General features: G+C 26.8%; 1 protein-coding gene and 1 long non-coding RNA gene across 4 annotated transcripts in view; one reads left to right on the forward strand and one right to left on the reverse strand.

Moving 5' to 3' along the window:
- The window catches only part of LOC136982347 (inositol polyphosphate 5-phosphatase K-like), a 28,818-nt gene extending 8,952 nt beyond the window's left edge, over window positions 1-19,866 (forward strand). Inside the window, exons 3-14 of one of the 3 annotated variants that reach the window (XR_010881880.1) lie at window positions 518-634; window positions 2,826-2,934; window positions 3,004-3,120; window positions 5,776-5,883; window positions 6,331-6,398; window positions 7,287-7,398; window positions 7,483-7,592; window positions 10,986-11,142; window positions 12,712-12,849; window positions 15,704-16,090; window positions 17,931-18,091; window positions 19,836-19,866. Coding sequence is in view for 1 of the 3 variants with exons in the window: in XM_067278822.1 (XP_067134923.1) it covers window positions 518-634; window positions 2,826-2,934; window positions 3,004-3,120; window positions 5,776-5,883; window positions 6,331-6,398; window positions 7,287-7,398; window positions 7,483-7,592; window positions 10,986-11,142; window positions 12,712-12,849; window positions 15,704-16,090; window positions 17,931-17,945 (1,438 nt within the window). In the remaining 2 variants the exon portion in view is untranslated. Of the gene's footprint in view, window positions 1-517; window positions 635-2,825; window positions 2,935-3,003; window positions 3,121-5,775; window positions 5,884-6,330; window positions 6,399-7,286; window positions 7,399-7,482; window positions 7,593-10,985; window positions 11,143-12,711; window positions 12,850-15,703; window positions 16,091-17,930 lie in introns of all 3 variants that reach the window. The other 2 variants (XR_010881881.1, XM_067278822.1) reach the window with 2 other exon arrangements.
- Window positions 1-21,308, reverse strand: part of LOC136982348 (uncharacterized) — a 92,557-nt gene that overhangs the window by 13,107 nt on the left and 58,142 nt on the right. The window lies entirely within an intron of this gene.

Below are 21,308 nucleotides of genomic sequence, written 5' to 3' on the forward strand. Positions count from 1 at the left end.
CCTATGTAAGTTTTAATCCATTCTCACGTGAAAACAGATGATTGTTTGGAAATCCGAATTCGGAGAAACTCATAAGTGTAATCGACAGAGAGTGGATTCGACTGTTAAGAATTGGCAAAAAAAGGTTCCTGATTGTCCAACTTTACATGAACAAATTATGTTGTCGATTATACAAGATTTTTCCTTAAAGTTTAAAATGCCAGTAATTTTTGCAGGACAATGTGTGCATTTACGTTCATTTGATATTTTACTTGTGATTAAAGGAAATAAAATTAGAAGTTTATTAATAAATCTAATTTTCTTATATTTTGATCTTTAAAGTCACACCTCGTCCTATATGTGAGGTCGCCTTATATGCGAGTAAATACAGCAATTGTAAAATAATCTATAATTCTTTTTTCTTGTAATATAAAATTAATACAGAATTCATATTCTGTATTCTATATCTAATTCTAATTAATAAATTCTGAAATTAATATAAGCAATATTAATACTTTCGTTTTCTCATTTAATTCAGAATCTATTTTGTAACGTGGAATGTCATGGCTAGACCTCCCATGTCCGATCTTCGTAGTCTTTTAAATCTCAAAGAACCAGTTGATGTTGTTCAACTTCCTGATGTATATGCAATTGGGCAAGTACATGTTTTACGTACTTATTATTAATATAACTTTATATATGCTAGAGTTATAGTTGATTGATTTAAGATTGGAAGATGTATAATTGATTACTAAAAAAATATATGATACAGTTTTTATTGTTAACTAATTGAAAATGGATCATATTGAATAATTGCTGTAATAGCAAATTTGCTTACAAGATATCAGTAGTGCTGGCAGGATTTATTACAGAGTTCATTGTGCACAGATAGAGAACTATCAGTGCACAATGCAACAATTAATTGAATAAAGTATTTTAAATTAATTACTGTCATTATTAGTTATACAAAATTAATGAAACTTTGCAATCTAATAAAGATTTTCATGTTTTATGTCATTTTACCAAAGTAGTTTTTAAACAATTATAATTTGACAGTTAAAATAGGGAAATTTTTAATAATGGTATCATTTACTACAGCAAAGAGCAGCAGAGAATAGTTGTCGAGTATCTGCCAGCACAAATTTTTATACATTGAGACAATTGAATACAAATTTCTCGTTAATGTTGAATTAATTATGTAACAGTTATTGAAAGTATAAAGTTGTAAAGTTATTTTTTGATAATATGTCAAATTAATTTTCTATTATTAGATGTGATCAGTAAAAGTTTTTAAAAAGCAATATGTCTTACATAAATTATTAATTTGTTTAATTTAAAACAATATTTTAAAAAACTGTTCTGTATATATATACAATATAAACTAAAAATATCAAAAAATGAGACAGCAAAACACTATAAATTTCTTTTTTCCTCTTGCAGGAAAACAAAACAGCTTGCGTATTAATCAAAACTGTGCATTTGATCTTAATGTATTATAGGCTTGACCAATGCAAAGTAAACCAGCAAGTATAGTAGTATCATATAGATGAGATTTATCACCTTTTGATCAAGGACAGATTGTAGCACAAGAAAAAATGATACTCTCCATTTTTAAGCACCAATGCTTTTTAACATTTCTGAGCAACAATTTCAAGAGTCTGTTAGGAATATCAGAATTTTGGACAGACTGGAGGCTACATGTCTTCACTCTGAATGTAGACTGGTGATCATTGATTAGGAATGGTGTTCAAATCATGGACAATATTGAGGAAAATTACAAATCAATTTCATTGCATGTTTATTGACCTGTCAACCAGTAGACATTCCATTCCATGGGGTTCTATACTTGGTGATGTACACATGTATCATTGCTTACTCCCAGACACTGTGTAACACACCTTCCCACTCCAAACAATTTTGATACTGGATTGTAGATGCTTGACAATGTGTCATATTGTTAGATGAATCTCATTTTCAGCTGTTTTGAGTGGATAGTCAGTTTGTGTGAAGGAGACCACACAAAGTCAGGGATGCTTTAATGCCAGTAAAGAGTTGTACAAGCTTATTGTGAGTCTGTGGTATCATGGGAGATTGGTTTTATTTGAGCTTACTTGGACCACTACTGAAGTCTGTCTTCATAGGTTCCTGTTTCAGGAACAGGTATCATCTCCAAGCTTCTAAACTCCACTTATTCCTTGATGGAGATGGGTTGTTTCAGCAGGACAATGCTATTCCACATCAGGCATATGGTTTGAGAAACATTCCAATGTCTTTCTAGTGCTTACCTGGCCCTCACACTGATCATATTTGAACCAAATTCAAGGCCTATGTAGACAACCCTTATTGATTTGGTGTCATCTCCAACCAACAAAATAGAATTATAGGCTGTTGTGGATGACTGCCGTTCTGAATGACTGTAACCACAGACCAGTTCCAATAACTAAACTCTATACTAGATTGCATAGTTGGTTATTAGGGCAAAAGGAAGAACTATCCATTATTAGTCTGCTGTCTTTTGTTCTATGGCACCTCAATTGATAAATCAAAGAATAAAAATACAGTAAAGTTCCACAAACCAGTTGAAATTTACAAAAATTCATCATTTATATATAAATGCAATTGACAAATTGGATAATATCCTTTTTAATTTAAGGCTTTTATGATCATTTTTAACATGCCGATGATTATAGACTTTAAAATTTATCAATATACATAGAAATTAATGTAAAACTAATATGTTGATTAATTTTACAGATTGTGTTGTATTCTAATTAATTTAAATATAATAAATACATTTGAATACATTTTAAATATTTTAAATTTATTATCATTCTTCATTTCTTCAGGTTACAAGAAGTTAGTGTAAAGCCACAAGATCTATTAATAGATGCCATTTTTGATGATCCTTGGCTTAACAGCTTCAGAGAGATATTAGCTGATTATGAATATATTAAGGTATTTTATTTGTGAAACAGAATTATAATTTGCTTTATGTATAAAATAATTTATTAATTTTGTTTTCAGATAAAGCAGATGCGACTGCAAGGCATTATGTTAATGTTGTTTTGTAAAAAAGAACATATAACACACTTACGTGGGGTACAAACTGATTATACTCGTACAGGTTTTGGTGGAATGTGGGTAAGTATATTATCTTAAAATCTGAGCATAGAACTTTCCTTTTTAATAAAATATTTTAAACAAGAAATTTAATGTTTGTCATTTCATATGGATGTAAATATATAAATGGGATGTGATCATATATCATTTTTCAGTATTGCCAATACTGATACGATATACATGCTAATAACATAGGTAGTTTAATAACTCTCATAGCTGCTTCTTTGTAGTCACCTAGTCTAGACAGTTTGCACCATATTATTTCCATTTTTAAAAGAAGTACCTTTTACTCACACTAACATAAAAAACATCTTTTTGTCTAAGACAATGCTGCTAATATGATACCTGCAATGAATAACTTGAATATGGAAATATAGGGTGTATAATATACATACTTTCAGATTTTTATCTATGATACCATTTTTTCCCAAGGATCTGTAAAAGATGTAATTGCTGTGGGAAAAAAATATTCAAACACATTTTCATCATTTAAGTAAAACAACAGAAAAATTAAGGAAAATTCAACAATGAAGGTGTCAATGCATTATCTTATTCAAGACATTACAACTCTATAGAACTTTACATTTTGATATGCTGGATTAATTAATCAAACAACTTCATTCCATTGTGATGACAATAATATTAACTACTTGATCAGTTACCAGTATCTAGCTGCTAATGTTCTAACACATTTATGTTAAGGCCATTTAGACAACATATTCTCAAACTTGATGCAGGAGGTGCCATTGCAGCCTTAATTATTTCTGCAATATCAACATTGATACAGTTCTTACAATGATAGGTATCACTAATGACTGTATTCAACCTTAGTGTCAAATCTAAAAGATCAGTGGAAAGTGATTTGAGATGTGGTATGTGAAGATGTTCTGCAGATCTCTCCATTACTTGATCTATGATTTCAGCATTTGTTCATTGAGGATGAAGTAAAAAGGGAATCAAATTACTATATAAAAGGGAATATTTTAAGTTATGTGTAACCCAGATATTATTCAAGCTGCAAGAGCACTGTGCCACTTCAAAATCAAATTCTGAATCTGATACAGCAACAGGTTCATCTGTCAAGTGGAAACTGCCAAAAAGCAACTAAGAGTTTATTTATGGAAAGTTTGGGAGAGCATACAGGAATCAGCATCTTATGAAAACTATTTATAATAACCTATCCGGTAAAAATAACAATAACAACAAATATTAAAATCCCAAAGTACTAAAATAAGATAATGTGTTTTTAGTGCTAAGTATTAAATAATGTTAACTTCAATAAAACAAAAAAAGTGTGAAAAAGTAACTCATTTGAATCTCATATAAAATTAGTAGATATTAGCAAACTCAGACAGACTGTTATAACACATTAATTTTGTATTGCTAGAGTAAATGAGGATTTAGCAAACCCATTCAAATGATGATTAGATTATAAGGAAAGATTCCCAACTTTCTGCAAGATATTGAGAATATATTTCTCTTGTTCCTGTTCATCTGGATAGAGAACATCTGTTCAGTGCAAGACGATATATATATACATATGAAATCACAAGAAATATGTTGTTTCCCCAAACTGCTGAAAAATTAATGTTTTCTTATTACAATCTTAAACTCTTGAACTTTGATTACTAACTTTTATCTCATGTATTTTTAGTTATTGTTGTATTAAACTGTTATTTTCTATCTTTTTTGTAACATGCAGTATTTTAGTATTTTTTCATCATTGAAATATCTATTAATATTATTTAAGTACCAGTGATACTGTTATCTGGTATTTTCTATAGGTCTTGGTGATACTAATATCAAGTATTGACATCTCTAATAGATATTGATAAATACACATAAGCATTAGTTTTGTACACACACATTTATGTGAATATATTCCACAAATAACATTCAAAATATAATAAGAGTAAGAGTATAAATAACATTAAAGACAAATTAAAAACATATGTATGAAAAGTATAAATTAATCTTTGGTTTTTATTATGCATTAATACAATAGTAATTTGAATATTAAACAAACAACATTTGCAGCCCAGTGCTTAACTTGGTCTGTACTTATTTTTTTTTTAATAAAATTATGTTGCTGCTTGCTGGCCTTTCTTTTTCTGATATTTTCTGATTATTCTCATTAAATACTCGTTCTTTTCAACTTCTTTATCATTATTAATTTAAGAATTGTTTATTAGTGCAACTCTAATCATCAATCTATTTATGAAGCTTATAAGAAAATGTACATAATATTTCATTTTTCCATAATTATACACGTTTACAGATCTAGAGTATATATAAATTGGTATATAGAAATTGAAATAATCATTTTTTTAAATATTAAAACAGTTGGAAAAATATATTCAGCATTAATGTTATATGATGATATAAATAATGGAGTCATATATTAATAAAAATTTATAATTTCTGTTAAATAATATACTAAAAAATAAGCAATATAAATAAATGAATTATACTGCCTAACAGATTATTAATTTCCAAATAATTTTTAAGATCTTACATAAGATCATTTACAACTTTATAACTACTTAATATGATTTCTTCTTTTTAAATATATTTTTCCTAATATCAAATATTAACGTTTCTTAAATATTTTATTTAAAATATTTGTCAATTATATGCTGAGTCAACATTATAATTGATTAAAATGTATTTATGTAGGGTAATAAAGGAGGTATAAGCATTCGGTTTAATGCTTATGGCTGTTCAGTATGCATTGTGAATGCACATCTGGCAGCTAGTGACGACGAAGTGTGTAGGAGAATATCAGTAAGTTGTTAATCATCATTGGATTTTTGAACTTAATACAGTATATATTTTTAATGCTTTTATTATTTCACTAATTATTAGAAAATGCATTATTAATTAAAAATTGATATTTGTTTTTATATTTACAATTCATACATCAAATTATCATTTTAATGAATACTGTAATTTTTCTTCTTATTTTTTCACAAATGTCTAATTTATTTTAACCTGGAAAACTTTTTTAATGTAAAAATTCAATTTTTATAATAGTTTATTCTGCTAAAATATTATTATTTATTACAAAGTAAAAAATATCATAGTTTTTACTTTATTAAATACTTTTTATCTTATTTTATTCAGTCTCTCAGAAAATTTATCGAATATTAAATATTTAAAACGTTTATTACAATAGTTATAAATTTATGTAAACTTTACAATATTAGTTTATTACATTATTATTGTTTTCAGGACTATAATAATATTATAGATAAGCAAAGGTTTGTTGATCCTCAAACAGAAAACATCTTAACTCATGAGTAAGTTCAAGTTATTAATTGTTACAGTATCTTAATTCGTTTTCATTTTTATGGAAGGAAATAATGCAATAAAGTTTTATATTAAAATATCTAGTGAATTTTAAATTCTGTTAAAGTAAATTTGTGGTGTTGAGATGTTATAGTTTGTAGTAAATTATAATTTAACATAATAAAGAAAACTAATTTTATTTTCATTTACTGTATGGTAATAAATTATTTAGTGGTGTCTAGAGAAATAGTTATTGGTCTAATTGCAACCATCTGGAATGTTGACATTTCAGAATATTCAAAAGCCATTTCTATTAAAACAATTAGTACCAAAATTTACCATTAAGGCACTTTTAGCACTGCAAACAACAAACTTTTGATTTGTATAAGACACTCATGCTATATGGATCTTAGCAATGCAAGGGATTTTCTATATGTTCTCCTGAAGGTGTAAAACCTGAAGACGATGAACAGTATGTTTATTGGTCAATCATAGTTGATCCTCTGATGCTTCTCACATGCAGTCTGACACTGCCAAATTTGCAAAATGTCCTCAATAAACTTCACTTTTAAGTGTCCCTACAATTAAAAATCACATGGTTTAAGATTCAAAGCTCTATACGGATGAGTTTTGGTACTCATTATTTTACAAAAATGTTTTCTGCATATTCCAAAATGCCACAATACCAAATTTGGTTGCATTTGGACTGCTAAACCTCTCTAGATAGCATTACATAAGTAACTTTAATTACAATCACCTAGTATTTTATTGTAATTATTTTATCAATTAAATGTTAATAACATTATGAAGACTTGTAACCTTAAATATTATTAACAACTAAAGAAATCATACTTCACATTTTAATATATTAATATGAATAATTTATTTGTTAATTATAGTTACGTTTTTTGGATCGGTGATCTTAATTTCCGTATAGATGAACTCACTACAGATGAAGTGCTATATTTAATCAGTATTAATAGTTTTCCTCCTTTATTAACTAAAGATCAGGTAGTAATATTTAAAATAATTCATCAAAAGTTTATTTAAAATATTTGAATATTATTTTAAGTTATTTTAAATATTATTTCAAAGCTTACTTTAGTACAGAAAAGAGGGGAAGCTTTTAGCGAATTTAAAGAGGTAACACCAGACTTCCCTCCTACTTACAAGTTTGTCGTAGATGGAAGTGATTATGATTCTGAGTATGTTTAAAACATTTAAATTCTTATTAGTTTGTAAATAAGTATACTTAGGATTGATTTAATTAATTTAAGATTTTTAACTAATATGTTAAGAAATTTTTGAATAAAATCAACATTATTGTCATCATTATAGCAAGACTCAAAAATTTTTATGAGTATGAAGAAATGAAATTATAATACTAATATTTAATATTTCATTATATTATTTTAATTAAAAAACATTAATAAATATCATTAAATATCTTATATGTAAACAATCATGGAAAAATATTTGGGGGGCTACATTTTTAACAAGAATTTTTTAATAATAAAATAATGATAAACTTTCTTAATTTTGAACTTAAAAATACATTATCATGTTAATTTTTTCAGTTTAGCTCAACTATTATTATACCAGTTCTTTTAATGCTTTTATCTTAAAAGTGATTCACGGAATTTCATTTTATTGAACTCTTTTGCTCCCATTCCAAACACTTTTAAATTGATTTTTAAAAGTTTTTTAAGTCTTTGCTAAATCCTCTTTTTATGAAACTAGCCATATTAATACTGATTTAATATATATAAATCAGTATTAATAGTTTTCCTCCTCTGTTCCTTTATTAACCACACACACACAGAGGTATATGAACAGGTCCAGCAGCTGTGGGATAAATATTTTAAGACATTTTTATAAAAATTTATATTTGTATACATAAATTGTGTTTAATATTATTTTAGTTTGTTCATTTAAAAAGCAAGAAACAATCTTTACTTCCGAATAATTTATTTGAAACTTTTTCTTTACTAAGATTCAACCTCTCTGGTCATTTATTGCCAAGCTAGACACAATGCCAAAAGGCTATCTATGCCCTTTATATGTAGGTGGTTTTTTTCAACCTCCAATGGACCATAAAACAAAGACAAGTGTACATAACAAAAAGAGTTTATTACCATAAGTTAGGTACAAACATGGTTCCTTTTTGACATAATCATCTTGAAGATTGAGGCATTTGTCTATCTGTGGATGAGCTTTGCAACCCCCCTCTTCATAGAATATTACCGCCAGTGATTGAGATGGGCCTTAATGTTGTTTTGAAGATTGTCATTAGTCTCAAATTTCTGCCCTGCTAGCCAAGTTTTCAGTTCAGACAAGGTGGAAGTCTTCACACATTAAAGGTGTGAAGACTTTCACCTTTCAGACTTCCCTCTAGCTTGGATCTTTTTAAACACCCAGCATACTGTCTCGATTTAGCATCAAGCGACTTCCATCTCTTTCCTGAACTCAAAAATGGCTAAGACAGCAGAGGTTCGAGACTAATGACAATTTTCAAAACAACATTAAGGCCCATCTCGAGTCACTGTCAGCAACATTCTATGAAGAGGGGATTTCAAAGCTCGTCCATAAATAGACAAATGCCTCAATCTTCACAGTGATTATGTCAAAAAGTAACCACGTTTGTACCTAACTTTTGGTAATAAATTCATTTTGTTATTTACACTCGTCTTTGCTTTATGGACCATTGGAGGTTGAAAAAACTGCCCTTGTATATACATTTAAGCTAATATACTAGTTTCATTAGAAAGTTTTCTCAAACTTCTTAACTAAATCTTTTAATAAATTTGATTTTCTTACGATATTTTAAATTCTTAACGTATCCAAATTTTATTTGTACAATATTTTATCTAACTCTTCTGCTATTCAGTTTAAAGTCTTTATTTATAATTGCATTAAAATATAATTGACAATATTTTAGTTTCAACTAAACTGAATAAAAATTAATGATGAAAAATGCCAAGTGGTCGAGTAGTTACACTACATAGTGTTAGATGGAACAAATAATGACACGGTTTCAAAATTACTATTCAATATACAATTTATTCAACTCAAAGAGGATTATCGAAGGTGGTCTAAAAAAATGTATAATAAATAGTTTTAATCTGTTGAATATTTTATTAAGTATTTTAAATCTTTAACTTAAAGTAACATCTAGAGATTTGCAATTTGAAACAGTAGAAATTAAAAGTTTAGATTCTTTCACTTTGGAAATAAATTATTTTTAAATATTTTTGAGAAATGTCAAAAAATCTAATATTGTATAAACAGTGAAAAGATAGGTAGTTTCTTCAAGATTTATACAAGTAAATTAAAGTTTGGTTTCACAAAACAAGGCATAAACTTCCAATTTTTATTTGCAGGCTTCTAGAAAAGCAATGCAGTTGCTTCACAGGATATTCATATTTACATCTATACAGTTTCCTAAAAGAATCTTGTAAAAAGATTTTGTCAGTTACAATAGATTAAAATCAAGTTAAAAATCTTTGTACAGAATTTTTTAAAGATATTAACTTGTTTTTAAAAGAAACGTTATCATTTTAATTCCCAAATAATGAACTTAATTATCAAATAATGTTTATATAAATGAAGAGATTATTTAGATATAGTATATACCCATATTATTTTCTGAAAATAATTTTAAAATAATGTACATCAATGCTTTACCTTTTGGGTCTTTTAGTCAGCTTACCGTTATAAATGTATTTCTGTATTTATTCATTATTTCATTAATGAAATTATTTTGTAACATATTCACTATGACTGAATTCATGCTTTGAAAGACAATTAAATTTAATCATTCTAAAACATTTTGAAAATTGAAAATAATGATGAAGTCCTTACATGAAAAGAAGTATTTACACATATATTGCAAAACTATTTTTAAAACTATTAATATTTGTTTTATTTTATTTAAATTATCTGATAATTACTATTTTTCTTTTTCCAATGATTTACTATGTAGTTCAGGGCAGTGGCACAGCGAACATAACTGATTCCCGAGGGGCATAGCTGGCACCCGACACTTTATTGGTACTCCTCTTCCCCCTCCAGAAACACATATAGTTTGTTTTGGAGACCATTTGGGTGCCCTTCTGAGAGTGGCGCCCGGTGCATGATACACCCCCTTGCACCCCCCTCGCTACGCTACTGGTTCAGGGCACCGATAAAGATGAACATCTCCAACAATTAATAAAAAAAACTTTTTTTTACTATTAAAAGAGTCATTCATCAGATTTTATATTTTATAGAAACCATTAAATTCAATGGTACATTACTTTTTTAAAATTATTTATAAAAATGAAGTATTATATTATTATAAATTACAAAGTTGTTGAGAATGTGTTGTTATAGCTTGTATTAAATGATTTTTAGATATAATAACTTAACAATTATGCTCTAAATAATGAATAAAACTAATTTTATATTTTGCAAGTCATTTATTTATTTTGAATTATTTGATTATAAATCAGTTACATGTCATGTACCATACATATTCATTTCAGATATTTTTATTGAATGATCATTAAAATTATTATTGTTAAATTTAGAAAATAACTTTCGATTTTGATTATATTTAGGAAAAGAAAGCCGGCTTGGACAGATCGCATCTTATACCGATTCACTCGTGAAGCTTATTCTCATACTAATCTAGATGTAAAGCAATTACACTATTCAAGTCATTCACATTATTCACAGAGTGATCATAAACCAGTTTCTGGTTCCTTTTTAATCAAAGTAAGTGGATTGTTATATTTTTTTGTGTCTTTGTGTCATATTCATTGATCTGCTTTGCCGTTTTTGTGTCCATTAGCCGATATAAATTTTGGTAAATAATTTCTGTAAACACTTACACAATTTTCCTATTATCTCTGTTTATGTTTCAGACATTATAAAATTTTTTAGTCATTATAACATAATTATTATTTTTCAAATGATCTTAGATTAAATAATTTTATTGTTCACAGTATAATATCAGTTCAACTAAAACAGTAAAGTTGGATTAGTTTTTCTGTTTCAGCATTAAGAATTTATTATGTTGCTTTAAAATTTTACCTTAGAGTAAAACAGGATAAATCTTATCAAATGGTTTAATTAATATTAAAAAGAATGTATTCATGTTTTTATTTATTCTATTCGGGTAGTTTAAACTATCAGAATGCAATAATGAATTTGAAATCGTGAAAAAGAAGTGATGTCATCACTATTGACCATCTTGTTAACGTAATTTCATCTAATTTATAAGTAATTTAATAATTCTATTGATATTACTTGCTGTTGTCAATAAATTAAATAAATAAAAATAAAATAAATTCAAAGATGAGTAAGTGACAACTGTTTGAAAAGGTCATTTGTAATTTATTTGATGACGATTTTTTGCACAACATTCCATTACCAAAGACTATTGTCACATCCCTAATGTTATGTTTATCGCATTTTCTATCTTAATCATTCAATCATTCATCCTCAAAGAAAGAAACTAAATTGATAAAATTTAACTTGTAAAATCAAGTATGATGAGATAAAACATAAGTTAATTTCTATCATTCCAAAGATAAGTGGTTTAGAATGTCATGGGATGGATAAAAATTTTAAAACCTATAGTATTAAAAATTTTAAGCTTGCATCTTTTAAAGTCAATGGCAAAATTATAAATAAATTAATAATAAAGAAACATCCTGTAATTTTGCTGTGTTATTTCATGACACACCAAATTTATTGTTTTATTTTATTATGCTAATAAATTTCTTATACATATTTCTCAAACTGTCCATCATTACAGAAGAATATTAATTTTAATTATCTTGTTTTGTTTTCATCTCATAATTTTTTCGTACATTATTTGTTTCATTGTATAGCTTAAATAGAGGCTTTCGGCAAATGATATAAACTAAAGTTAACTTTAATCTTTTTATTATAAAAATCATTTCAAATATTTTTATATTCAATATTTAATATCAAAACAAATAAAATTTTTGTGGGTTAAGGTGACAGTCTAGCGCTCTGGGGAGCCAGGATGAAATCTGAGTAGTTTGTCCCAGATATATCAAGTCCTGTCATTCATCTCCCAGCCCCCATTGTGGACCTGGCCAAACCCAAAAATCATTTTAATGAAAAAAAATGATTTCTTATATATATAAGAAATAATTTTTAAATAATAATAAGAAATATATATATATATATATGTATAAGCATTAGATGAATAATAATTAATCCATGTGAATATTTCTGATTTATATTCTTGTTCTAAAACTTTTTAGATTTTTGAATGAAATCTTATTTAATTAAATTTGATGATAATTTTAGGTATTTCCTGATCCACTGGAAAAGAAAGTTACATTTCTTCCAATCAAAAGTTGGAAATCTTATGAAGACGGAGAAGCTACGTATTATTTTAACGAAAATTGGGAACCAAATGGATGGGACTGGATTGGTTTGTTTAAAGTAAGAAGAATTTATTGTTATTTTGGAATTTAAATTGCAAAATACAGTAAAACCTGTCAAAACCAGAATATGAATAAGGCAGAAAATTTATCTAACAAATGTTCTCTGAAAGCTGGAACCTGTGAGATGTGGACAGAATGGAAGAATTGAAAATTATTGCAATTCAAATACAGGAAACTATAGATACAAAATCCAGAAATTATGAGTTTGTATTTCTGTATTAGTGTAGTACCATCTTTCTGGAAACAAATTATTTTTTGTTAGAGGGCATTTCAAAGTACATTGAAGGGTTTTGTCTTCCATTTTCTTTTGCATTGTTATTTATAGCTTTTATTTGTGTGCTTGTGTATTTTTTCCCATAGAAATTGAAGATATAAATCTTTATGAACTTACGAATTTGCAATAAAGAAGAATAAAGGTAATGAGGACCAAAAATTTTTTGATAAACCTATGGTCTTAGAAATTTGTTTCAATAATTTCTACATAAATGACATTAGACAGTTTTATTAAAAAGAGAAATTATTTTTTTCACCCAATCTCATAAAAGGGGAAAAGAAATATTTTCAGGGCATTTGTATAGGCAATAGAGAACAATAGAAAAGAATACTAAATCTTGTCTAATTCACAAAACAACGCCTTTACTTGTTGCTGAGATATTTTTATTGAGAGAACTAATGTTTTCGGCCTACTCAATAAGCCATCCTCAGGCTTAACTTTCGAAAATGGAACATTAGCGTTCCATTAAAAGAATACATTTGTTTAAAAATTCAAAGCATCAGTAACGGAAAAAATAAAAAAACAAAGATGGAAGAACATGGTAATATATACAAATATAAATATACAATAAAATCAACATAGTGAGAATAAGAAGTAAAAAATAAAAAAATAAAATAAATAAAAAAATAATAAAATAAAATAAAATAAAAATAAAAATGAATCTACTGGTGATACTTTTTCATAAACAGAATAGCAAATTATTGAGGAATAATCAATGAAAAATGTAAATATAAGCTAAGGTAAGCCTACGAGTTCGTGATACATTTCTTGACTACAAATTTCCAAGCTGTTGGTAGGCTGTCTGCGTCCCTCGCATTTATGCCATGTCTCTTCCAACCTGCTTTTGTAAATTTCAATTTTTTTCAGCGGTACTTGCTAACGTTGGGGAGCTGAAAGGTTTGACAATAACCACTTCCTCCCATTTAATTATTGAGCCTTGGGTCTGCGCAAACTGCGAAAGCACTGTTGCGTTGGAGCCTTTCCTGATGTCATACTTGTGTTCTTTAAGTCTTATCCCGAAATTTCTTGTTGTGACTTGTTTTTTTTTCTTTTATTTTTTATTTTTTACTTCTTATTATCACTATGTCGATTTTATTGTATATTTATATTTGCATATATTACCATGTTCTTCCTTTTTTGTTTTTTATTTTTTCTGTTACTGATGCTTTGAATTTTTAAACAAATGTATTCTTTTAATGGAACACTAATTTTCCGTTTTCGAAAGTTAAGCCTGAGGATGGCCTATTGAGTAGGCCGAAAACATTAGTTCTCTCAATAAAAATATCTCAGCAACAAGTAAAGGTGTTGTTTTGTGAATTAGACTAATTATTTGCTGAGCAAGTATTTGCTTTATCTAAATCTTGTCAATGACAGAAAACCTGCAAGACATAAGATAGTCCCATAGTTGTCTGGTTTTTGCAGTATTTACTATATACTTTCTATCAATTGATAAAAGTACATTTAAATTTGTTTAAATTATTTTAAATGTTTAAATTTAATGTCAATAAGATAAAATAATTTAATATTAACCTTTTTGCAGTGGGTTAGTCAGGTATGGTGCTATCCCTATGTAGTGGAGAATAAACATGTGAAACATTTTTTAAGTATTTTCACATCCGTTTTTTCTCATTACCGTTTTGGAAAAAGATTTTGTAAACAGTTATGTCTAGTAAAGTAGTCTTTTCTTATTGTCACATAATTCCTTTTTTTATGTGAATTTTTTTTCGCGGTAGTTTTTGGCGATACCCGCAAAATTCTTTTGCAGATATAGCCGTCATACACAAGTGCTACACGATTGCCCTTGACGGATATATCCATCAGTCACTGCAGAGTGATTAAATAAAAATAAAAAAAAAAAGGACTAGCTAATCAAGGAAAACAACGTTAGAAAACCTTAAGAATATTTTATTTTGACTTTTATAAAAATTGTGATAAAATTGTATCACAATTTATTCAAAACCAAAAAATTATTTATTGAATTTAGATCAAAATTTGCAGAAACTTTTATACATAGAATATTTAATTTTTCATAATAAAGTAAAAAATAAATATTTTTTAATGTGAAAAGAAAATGTGTTATTCTATAATTTTTTCCAAACAATGCCTTATTCATTCACAAAAATTTTTCAAGATTATTGATAATACAGTATATCTAAAGTTACTTATTAACTAATCAATTAGTCGTCAATTATATTTAAAAGCCATCATGATTAAGTCGTTGTTTGAAAATTTCAAAAATAACCAGCATTTAAAAAACAAAGCGTAAATTTAAAAAAGATGATTTTTATTTTATGGAACTGAAAGAATAAAAAAGATTTGTATGTAAACAAAAGAAAAATATTAGAAGTTAGATCGGTCAATCATTCTAGTCTTGCATTGTTGACTAAACTTCAATCAAATTTATACAAAAACTCATTCATCCTAATGTAATTATTTTACTTTATATCTAATGATTTTAAAAATTTCTCATATTTAATTTTTTTATTTTTTATGGTTAAATTATTTTTGTTTAAGAGTATATGCTTTATTTTATTGTAACTATTCTATTAGTTTAATTAAATGAATCAATTTCTTTTAGCGAGATTTTAGAGGTTTGGATGAGCATATTAATTATGTTTGGGCGTCGACTAAACCTGTTACCGACATCAAACTGCCATCATCAGCTGATAAAACTGATACTGAAGAAGTCCACAGAACTGTTCGGTATGTGTCACAAGAAGAAGGAAGCACCAAAGCCACAGATTCTGTGTATTTAAGAAGTAAACACTGTAATGAAAGTGGATGCAAAGCCAGAACACCATTAACTGGAAAGCCATCCTATATTGTTGGTTCAGTTGATACTGGTGTTTCTGCTTATTATCATATTACATTTGTTGATCAAGTTCCTTTACAACCAGGATTTTATCACTTATTGTATATAGGAAGTGAATTCAATGATGTCCTTGGAATAAGTCCGTTGTTTGAAGTAAGTCATAAATTAATAGATTCAAAAAACAATTCTAAGTAAATGTCTGAAGTCTATCATTTAAATTTCACACTAGATTAAAAATATCTTTAAAATGTACAAAATTAAAATATATTTTCTTACAAAAACTATTTTAAATTTTATTTTTTCTCAATGGGAAAGTTTTCTTTCACATCTGTTTAGTCTAAAAATAACTTAGCTTTAGTTTTTAACTGACTGTTTTAATATATATCTTAGTATTGAGCTATAGAAATACATTATAAGGTTGAGTATATCGAGAAAGAAAAATAGCGTAAAATATACTTTTAACTTTCATCTGCCATAGGATAACTAAATGAAACAGAAGATATATATCAGTATTTTCTCTGTTTTACTGTCATTTGATTGTCGGAAATTGACAAAACCGAATTATTCTTTGCTTCCTTAAATAGTTTATTTAAATAAATCAGTTATAATTTTTCTATTAAAGTTTTAACAATCATAAATGTTTTTCTGTGTGTATCATATCAAACTTGGTTAACACTTTAAGTAAACAACAGGCTAAGAATATTTATTCTATTTCTTTATTTTTGTAATTGGATTTTACTGACATTCTGATACAGTTCTGAATAAGCACAAATTCCTTACAGATTGAATTCTATCTATGGCTTCTTTACACCTTATACATTTATGTTTATGTTTTTCTATTATATTTAACTTTAAAAACTTAAAATTTATTAAAAATTCTTCTATATCATGCAAACTAACTGAAATAAACTTCAGATGATTTATGATATTTTAGTCATTTATATATGGTAGGATTTATGCAAAATTAATAGATACAATAAGAATTTATGAAATAGATTTACAGATGTAAATATAAATTGAAGTAGTACATATCAAGTCATTAGGAATCATTTATAGTAACGATAACTTAACGTCGAGGTGCTCGATCTTGTTCAAACATAATCAGATCTATAATTTACCTTGGGTATAATATGAATGTCAATTCCCATCTCTGGCTGCTGGATGACTTTGTGTCATGATGGAGTTTAACAGAGTCAGTCAGCTGTAATTGAGGTGTTCTATGGAATAAGGTACCAAAGTTAAATTTTGATGTTTTTGGGAATTCTCAAAAAACAGTTTTTTGATGAGGTTTGTTATGAAGTAAGTAAAGTTTAAATATTAAATACACGTGATTATTATAGCAATAAGTGCATACTATAGTAAGGGAAATATCCAAAAAACTATTTAACATGCATAATAAAACAAGTAAGGTATCTGAGTGCACTTTTTCTGTTATTTCATAGAACTCCTCAATTGGTGTAATTATGCCAACCTTACAGTTTTAATATGTTAATGCTTCAGGTTAACTAATCACACTATCAGGCTGATTTGTTATAACCTTATGTTTGTTTTATTTTTATTTGCTAAATTAATATATGTTGAACTAATAAGTTAAAAATTAATTGTTTTTATTTCATAAATACAAATTCTGTTTCTTAGACATATATATATATAAAGATATATTGATTGTTTAAAGAAACTAACAAATAAAAGAAAATATTTAAGAAATGTTTTTGGCTTATTGATAAAGCATTTGTAGTATTTTATAAATACTTCTGCATGTAAATACATTAAAAACTTAAATTTTTTAGCTTTAATTTCTGAAATATTTTTGTTACTTTTAATGAGATGACTAAATCTTTTGAATTTTTTCATTTATGAATTTTGTCATAATAATATATATAAGCAGTTGATTCACATTTTAAATCTAATGTTTGAAACTAATTTACTAACATTGATTTACTGACTAATTAATTTTATTATTATTAACTAATTTACTAAATTACTTTTTCAGGTTACCAGAGATTGAGTGTGTAAATAGACATTTATTCAATGGCTGTAAATTTAAAAAAACGAAACAAAATTTTCTTGTTAAGCAGCTGAAGTATAAAATTGAAGCATCATAGACAGTTAATTTTTTAAAAATTACAGAGTGCAATTTTTAATCATCATCAGGTTTGTTGCAATAGTCCATTTCATATTCAGTTATCAAAATATTTGATATTGTTGTATTATAAATTCCATAAAAACATTTTAATAAATTAAAATTTCATCATTGATCCATATCAATGTTCAAAATTAAGCAACCATTTACATGATAGATCCTACTATATTTATAATTTACTCAGAATAGATTCAGTTACATTAAAAACAATATAAATTAATATAAACTGTAAGCTTTGATCACTACAGAATGAATTTAGTTTATTAACTTAACTAATTATAAAATTATGCCAACACATAATTTGAATTTTAAACAGAATTCATAACAGTATTTTGGTGTAGTTCAGATATATTTTTATTAATGAAATTTTAAGATTTTTAAACATAAATTTTATTTTAATAGAAATAAAATTTCTGAAACTATCAATTAAAGTAGTAATGTGATACTCATGTTAGATTCAACTGTGAATGTTACTGTTTGGTATTTATTAATACGTCCATTTGATCCATTAAAACAAATGATTCAGACTAATGTTGGCTTGCCAAGTTGTTTCAAGTAGTACTGACAATTAATCTGAATATAAATGATTTATAGAATGTATTGAAAAGCAGGAGATACAATTGATTATTTTAATATTTGATGTACTGAAACTTGTTAATCATTCCTTATTCTCAGGATACTAAAAAGTATTATTTGATAAATTCTCTCAACAAAGACCAATATTTTTTGTACATATATATGTACTGCTGATGATATTCCATTTATATTTGTAAAGAGAATTCCGTACGAGTCCTACTAAATTAATTACACTTCAAACAAAAATATTTTCAACTTTTTACAAATTTAATCCAAATTATAAACAATATATTCTCTTTTAAAATTATGATTTTAACATAATTTTTCTTTAATTTATAATTTTAGATCTTTTTTTAATTATGTAAACTTTAAAAAAAATTCTATGATCAATTTTTCTGTTTGAGATGTAAATGATTTTTATGGCTCAATGAGAATTCTTTATATGCTCTGTCAGAGGCAAGGGTTTTAACAATTTATTCCATTTTCATATTTGTAATGTGGACTAAAATTCTTCTTGTTTTATATATATATATATATATATATTATTAATTATATTTATCAAATAATTACTACTAATACGATTTAATGTTTTCCGACTTGTTTATATTCGAGATTAGTTGCATTATTAATCATGGCATACCGATGCTAATCGCGTAAATACATGTTTTTTGCTTAAGAAACATTAAATTTTATCATTATATAATCAAAAATATATAAACATTCAAAGAAAATTAATTGTGCAGGAGCCAAATTTTAATACCTAACTCTATTAAGCACACATATATGATTTTGACAGCATTTCTTGCCTTATAATTATTTTGTTGCATAATATACGAAAAATATATTAAATTATGAACTAAAAAATATAATATAGACAGAAAAAAATGTATTAAACCCCTCATTTTTATGTTTTTAGCAACTTTGCATAACATAAAAACTAACTTTGTCTCTGGTCCAGTGCCAAACTGTGTATGTACTGTACATATCAATGATTTAAGCAATAGTGAACGCATAATCAAATACTTTAAACTAATTAGAATTTTATTTACTGTTTTAGAAACTATGTATACAAGTTGGAGACTTTTAATTTATTATATTATTGACTAAAAAATGCTCAATATATATATATATATATAATTTATTAAAAATTTTGTTTAAATGTTAGATTTGTTTTTGCAGCTATGTTTAGAGAGTATGAAAATGAGAATTTTCTTTAAAAAAAAAGGTTAAAATTTTGATGGAAAATTTGTTTTCCTCCCTCAATCAATAATTTTATATAGTTTACTAAAAAGAAGAAATTGTATCATAAATATTTTTGTTAAATATTTTTAATATTCTGACGTTCAAATAAATATATTTATATATATATATACATATATCTATATATTAGTACTTATATTGCATCATTAGTTATGTGATATTGGATGATTTTCTTTTTTGTTAAAAATTTGTAAAAGTTTTTGCAAAGTTTATTAAAAAAATAATTATAATACGATTAAAAAATGGAATTTGTGTGATTTGTTCTTGTAAATTAGCAGTATTTGTTTTACCAGAAATTTTATTGTAATTAAAAAGTTACGTAATGAAACTTCAGATGGCGCCACTAATCGAAAACAGTCAATCGTATTTTTAAAACTTAGTTCTGATTTCGAGCACGAGGTGGCGCCACGGAATTAAGTGAAAATTATACACTAAATGAAGTCACTAGATCAATTGTCAAAATTAATCCTATTTTCGAAAGTCATCAGGTGGCGCCACCTGGTGACATATCTATAAAAATGAAATCAAAACAATGAATATAAATATTAAAATGTTAGATTCGTGATCAATTTCCGGTAAAAATGCCATTAAAAAAAAAGCAAACAACGGTGGTATTTTAAAAAGAGACATCTTGATTCTTCGCGGAGTTTACAAAAAGCCCTTAGGTTAATCACGTGGTGCATCTAATGATTCTACCACGCGACGTTATAAGTGGGAGAAGCCACTGATTAATGACTTGTGCACAATTTCGGTTGACCCGTCTCGAATTAATATCGAAAATTTGGATTATCAGTGGTAGGAACAAGGCGGTAAATTTTCAATTTTATAATTACAGACTACACGAGCAAATGCCATTTCCCTCAGCTTTTGGGATTGTTCACGGTCGTTACCAGTTCTAACCATTTATCTTACTCTTCTTCATCTCTACCAAATCAACTCCATATTACACTTTAACCTCGACTTTTTCTCACCGATAATCTTAATTTTCGGATTATCTACGTCAAAACAGTTAAATTAATCTCAAATTTTCTTATAACAAATCTTATTATTTTGGATGAACAAATCATACTTTCATAAGATCTAAGCGGCATGTCCAGGCATTTTCAAATTGATTAATCAAGCTTTTCTACGCAAATGCAGGCTCTAAAAAACAATGCCCTTTATCTGCATTGTTCATCTCACGGATCTGCATAATGATCATCATAAAAATGTCTGCACAACGCGTTATCGCGTATGCTAACGAGCTCCAATGTCTAACCTCCCGCATTAACTAACGTTTCGTACAATAATAAATGCATTTTGTGAATCCGTACGTTCGCCTGCGCATCCGCAATCCCACGCAAAAAATTACGTTAAAATGTGCAATATGGCACTTATCTTTAAACATTACGC

The sequence above is a fragment of the Centruroides vittatus genome, unplaced genomic scaffold (assembly GCF_030686945.1).
Source record: "Centruroides vittatus isolate TY-2023 unplaced genomic scaffold, ASM3068694v2 contig_823, whole genome shotgun sequence".
NCBI classification, from domain to species: Eukaryota; Metazoa; Arthropoda; class Arachnida; order Scorpiones; family Buthidae; genus Centruroides; species Centruroides vittatus.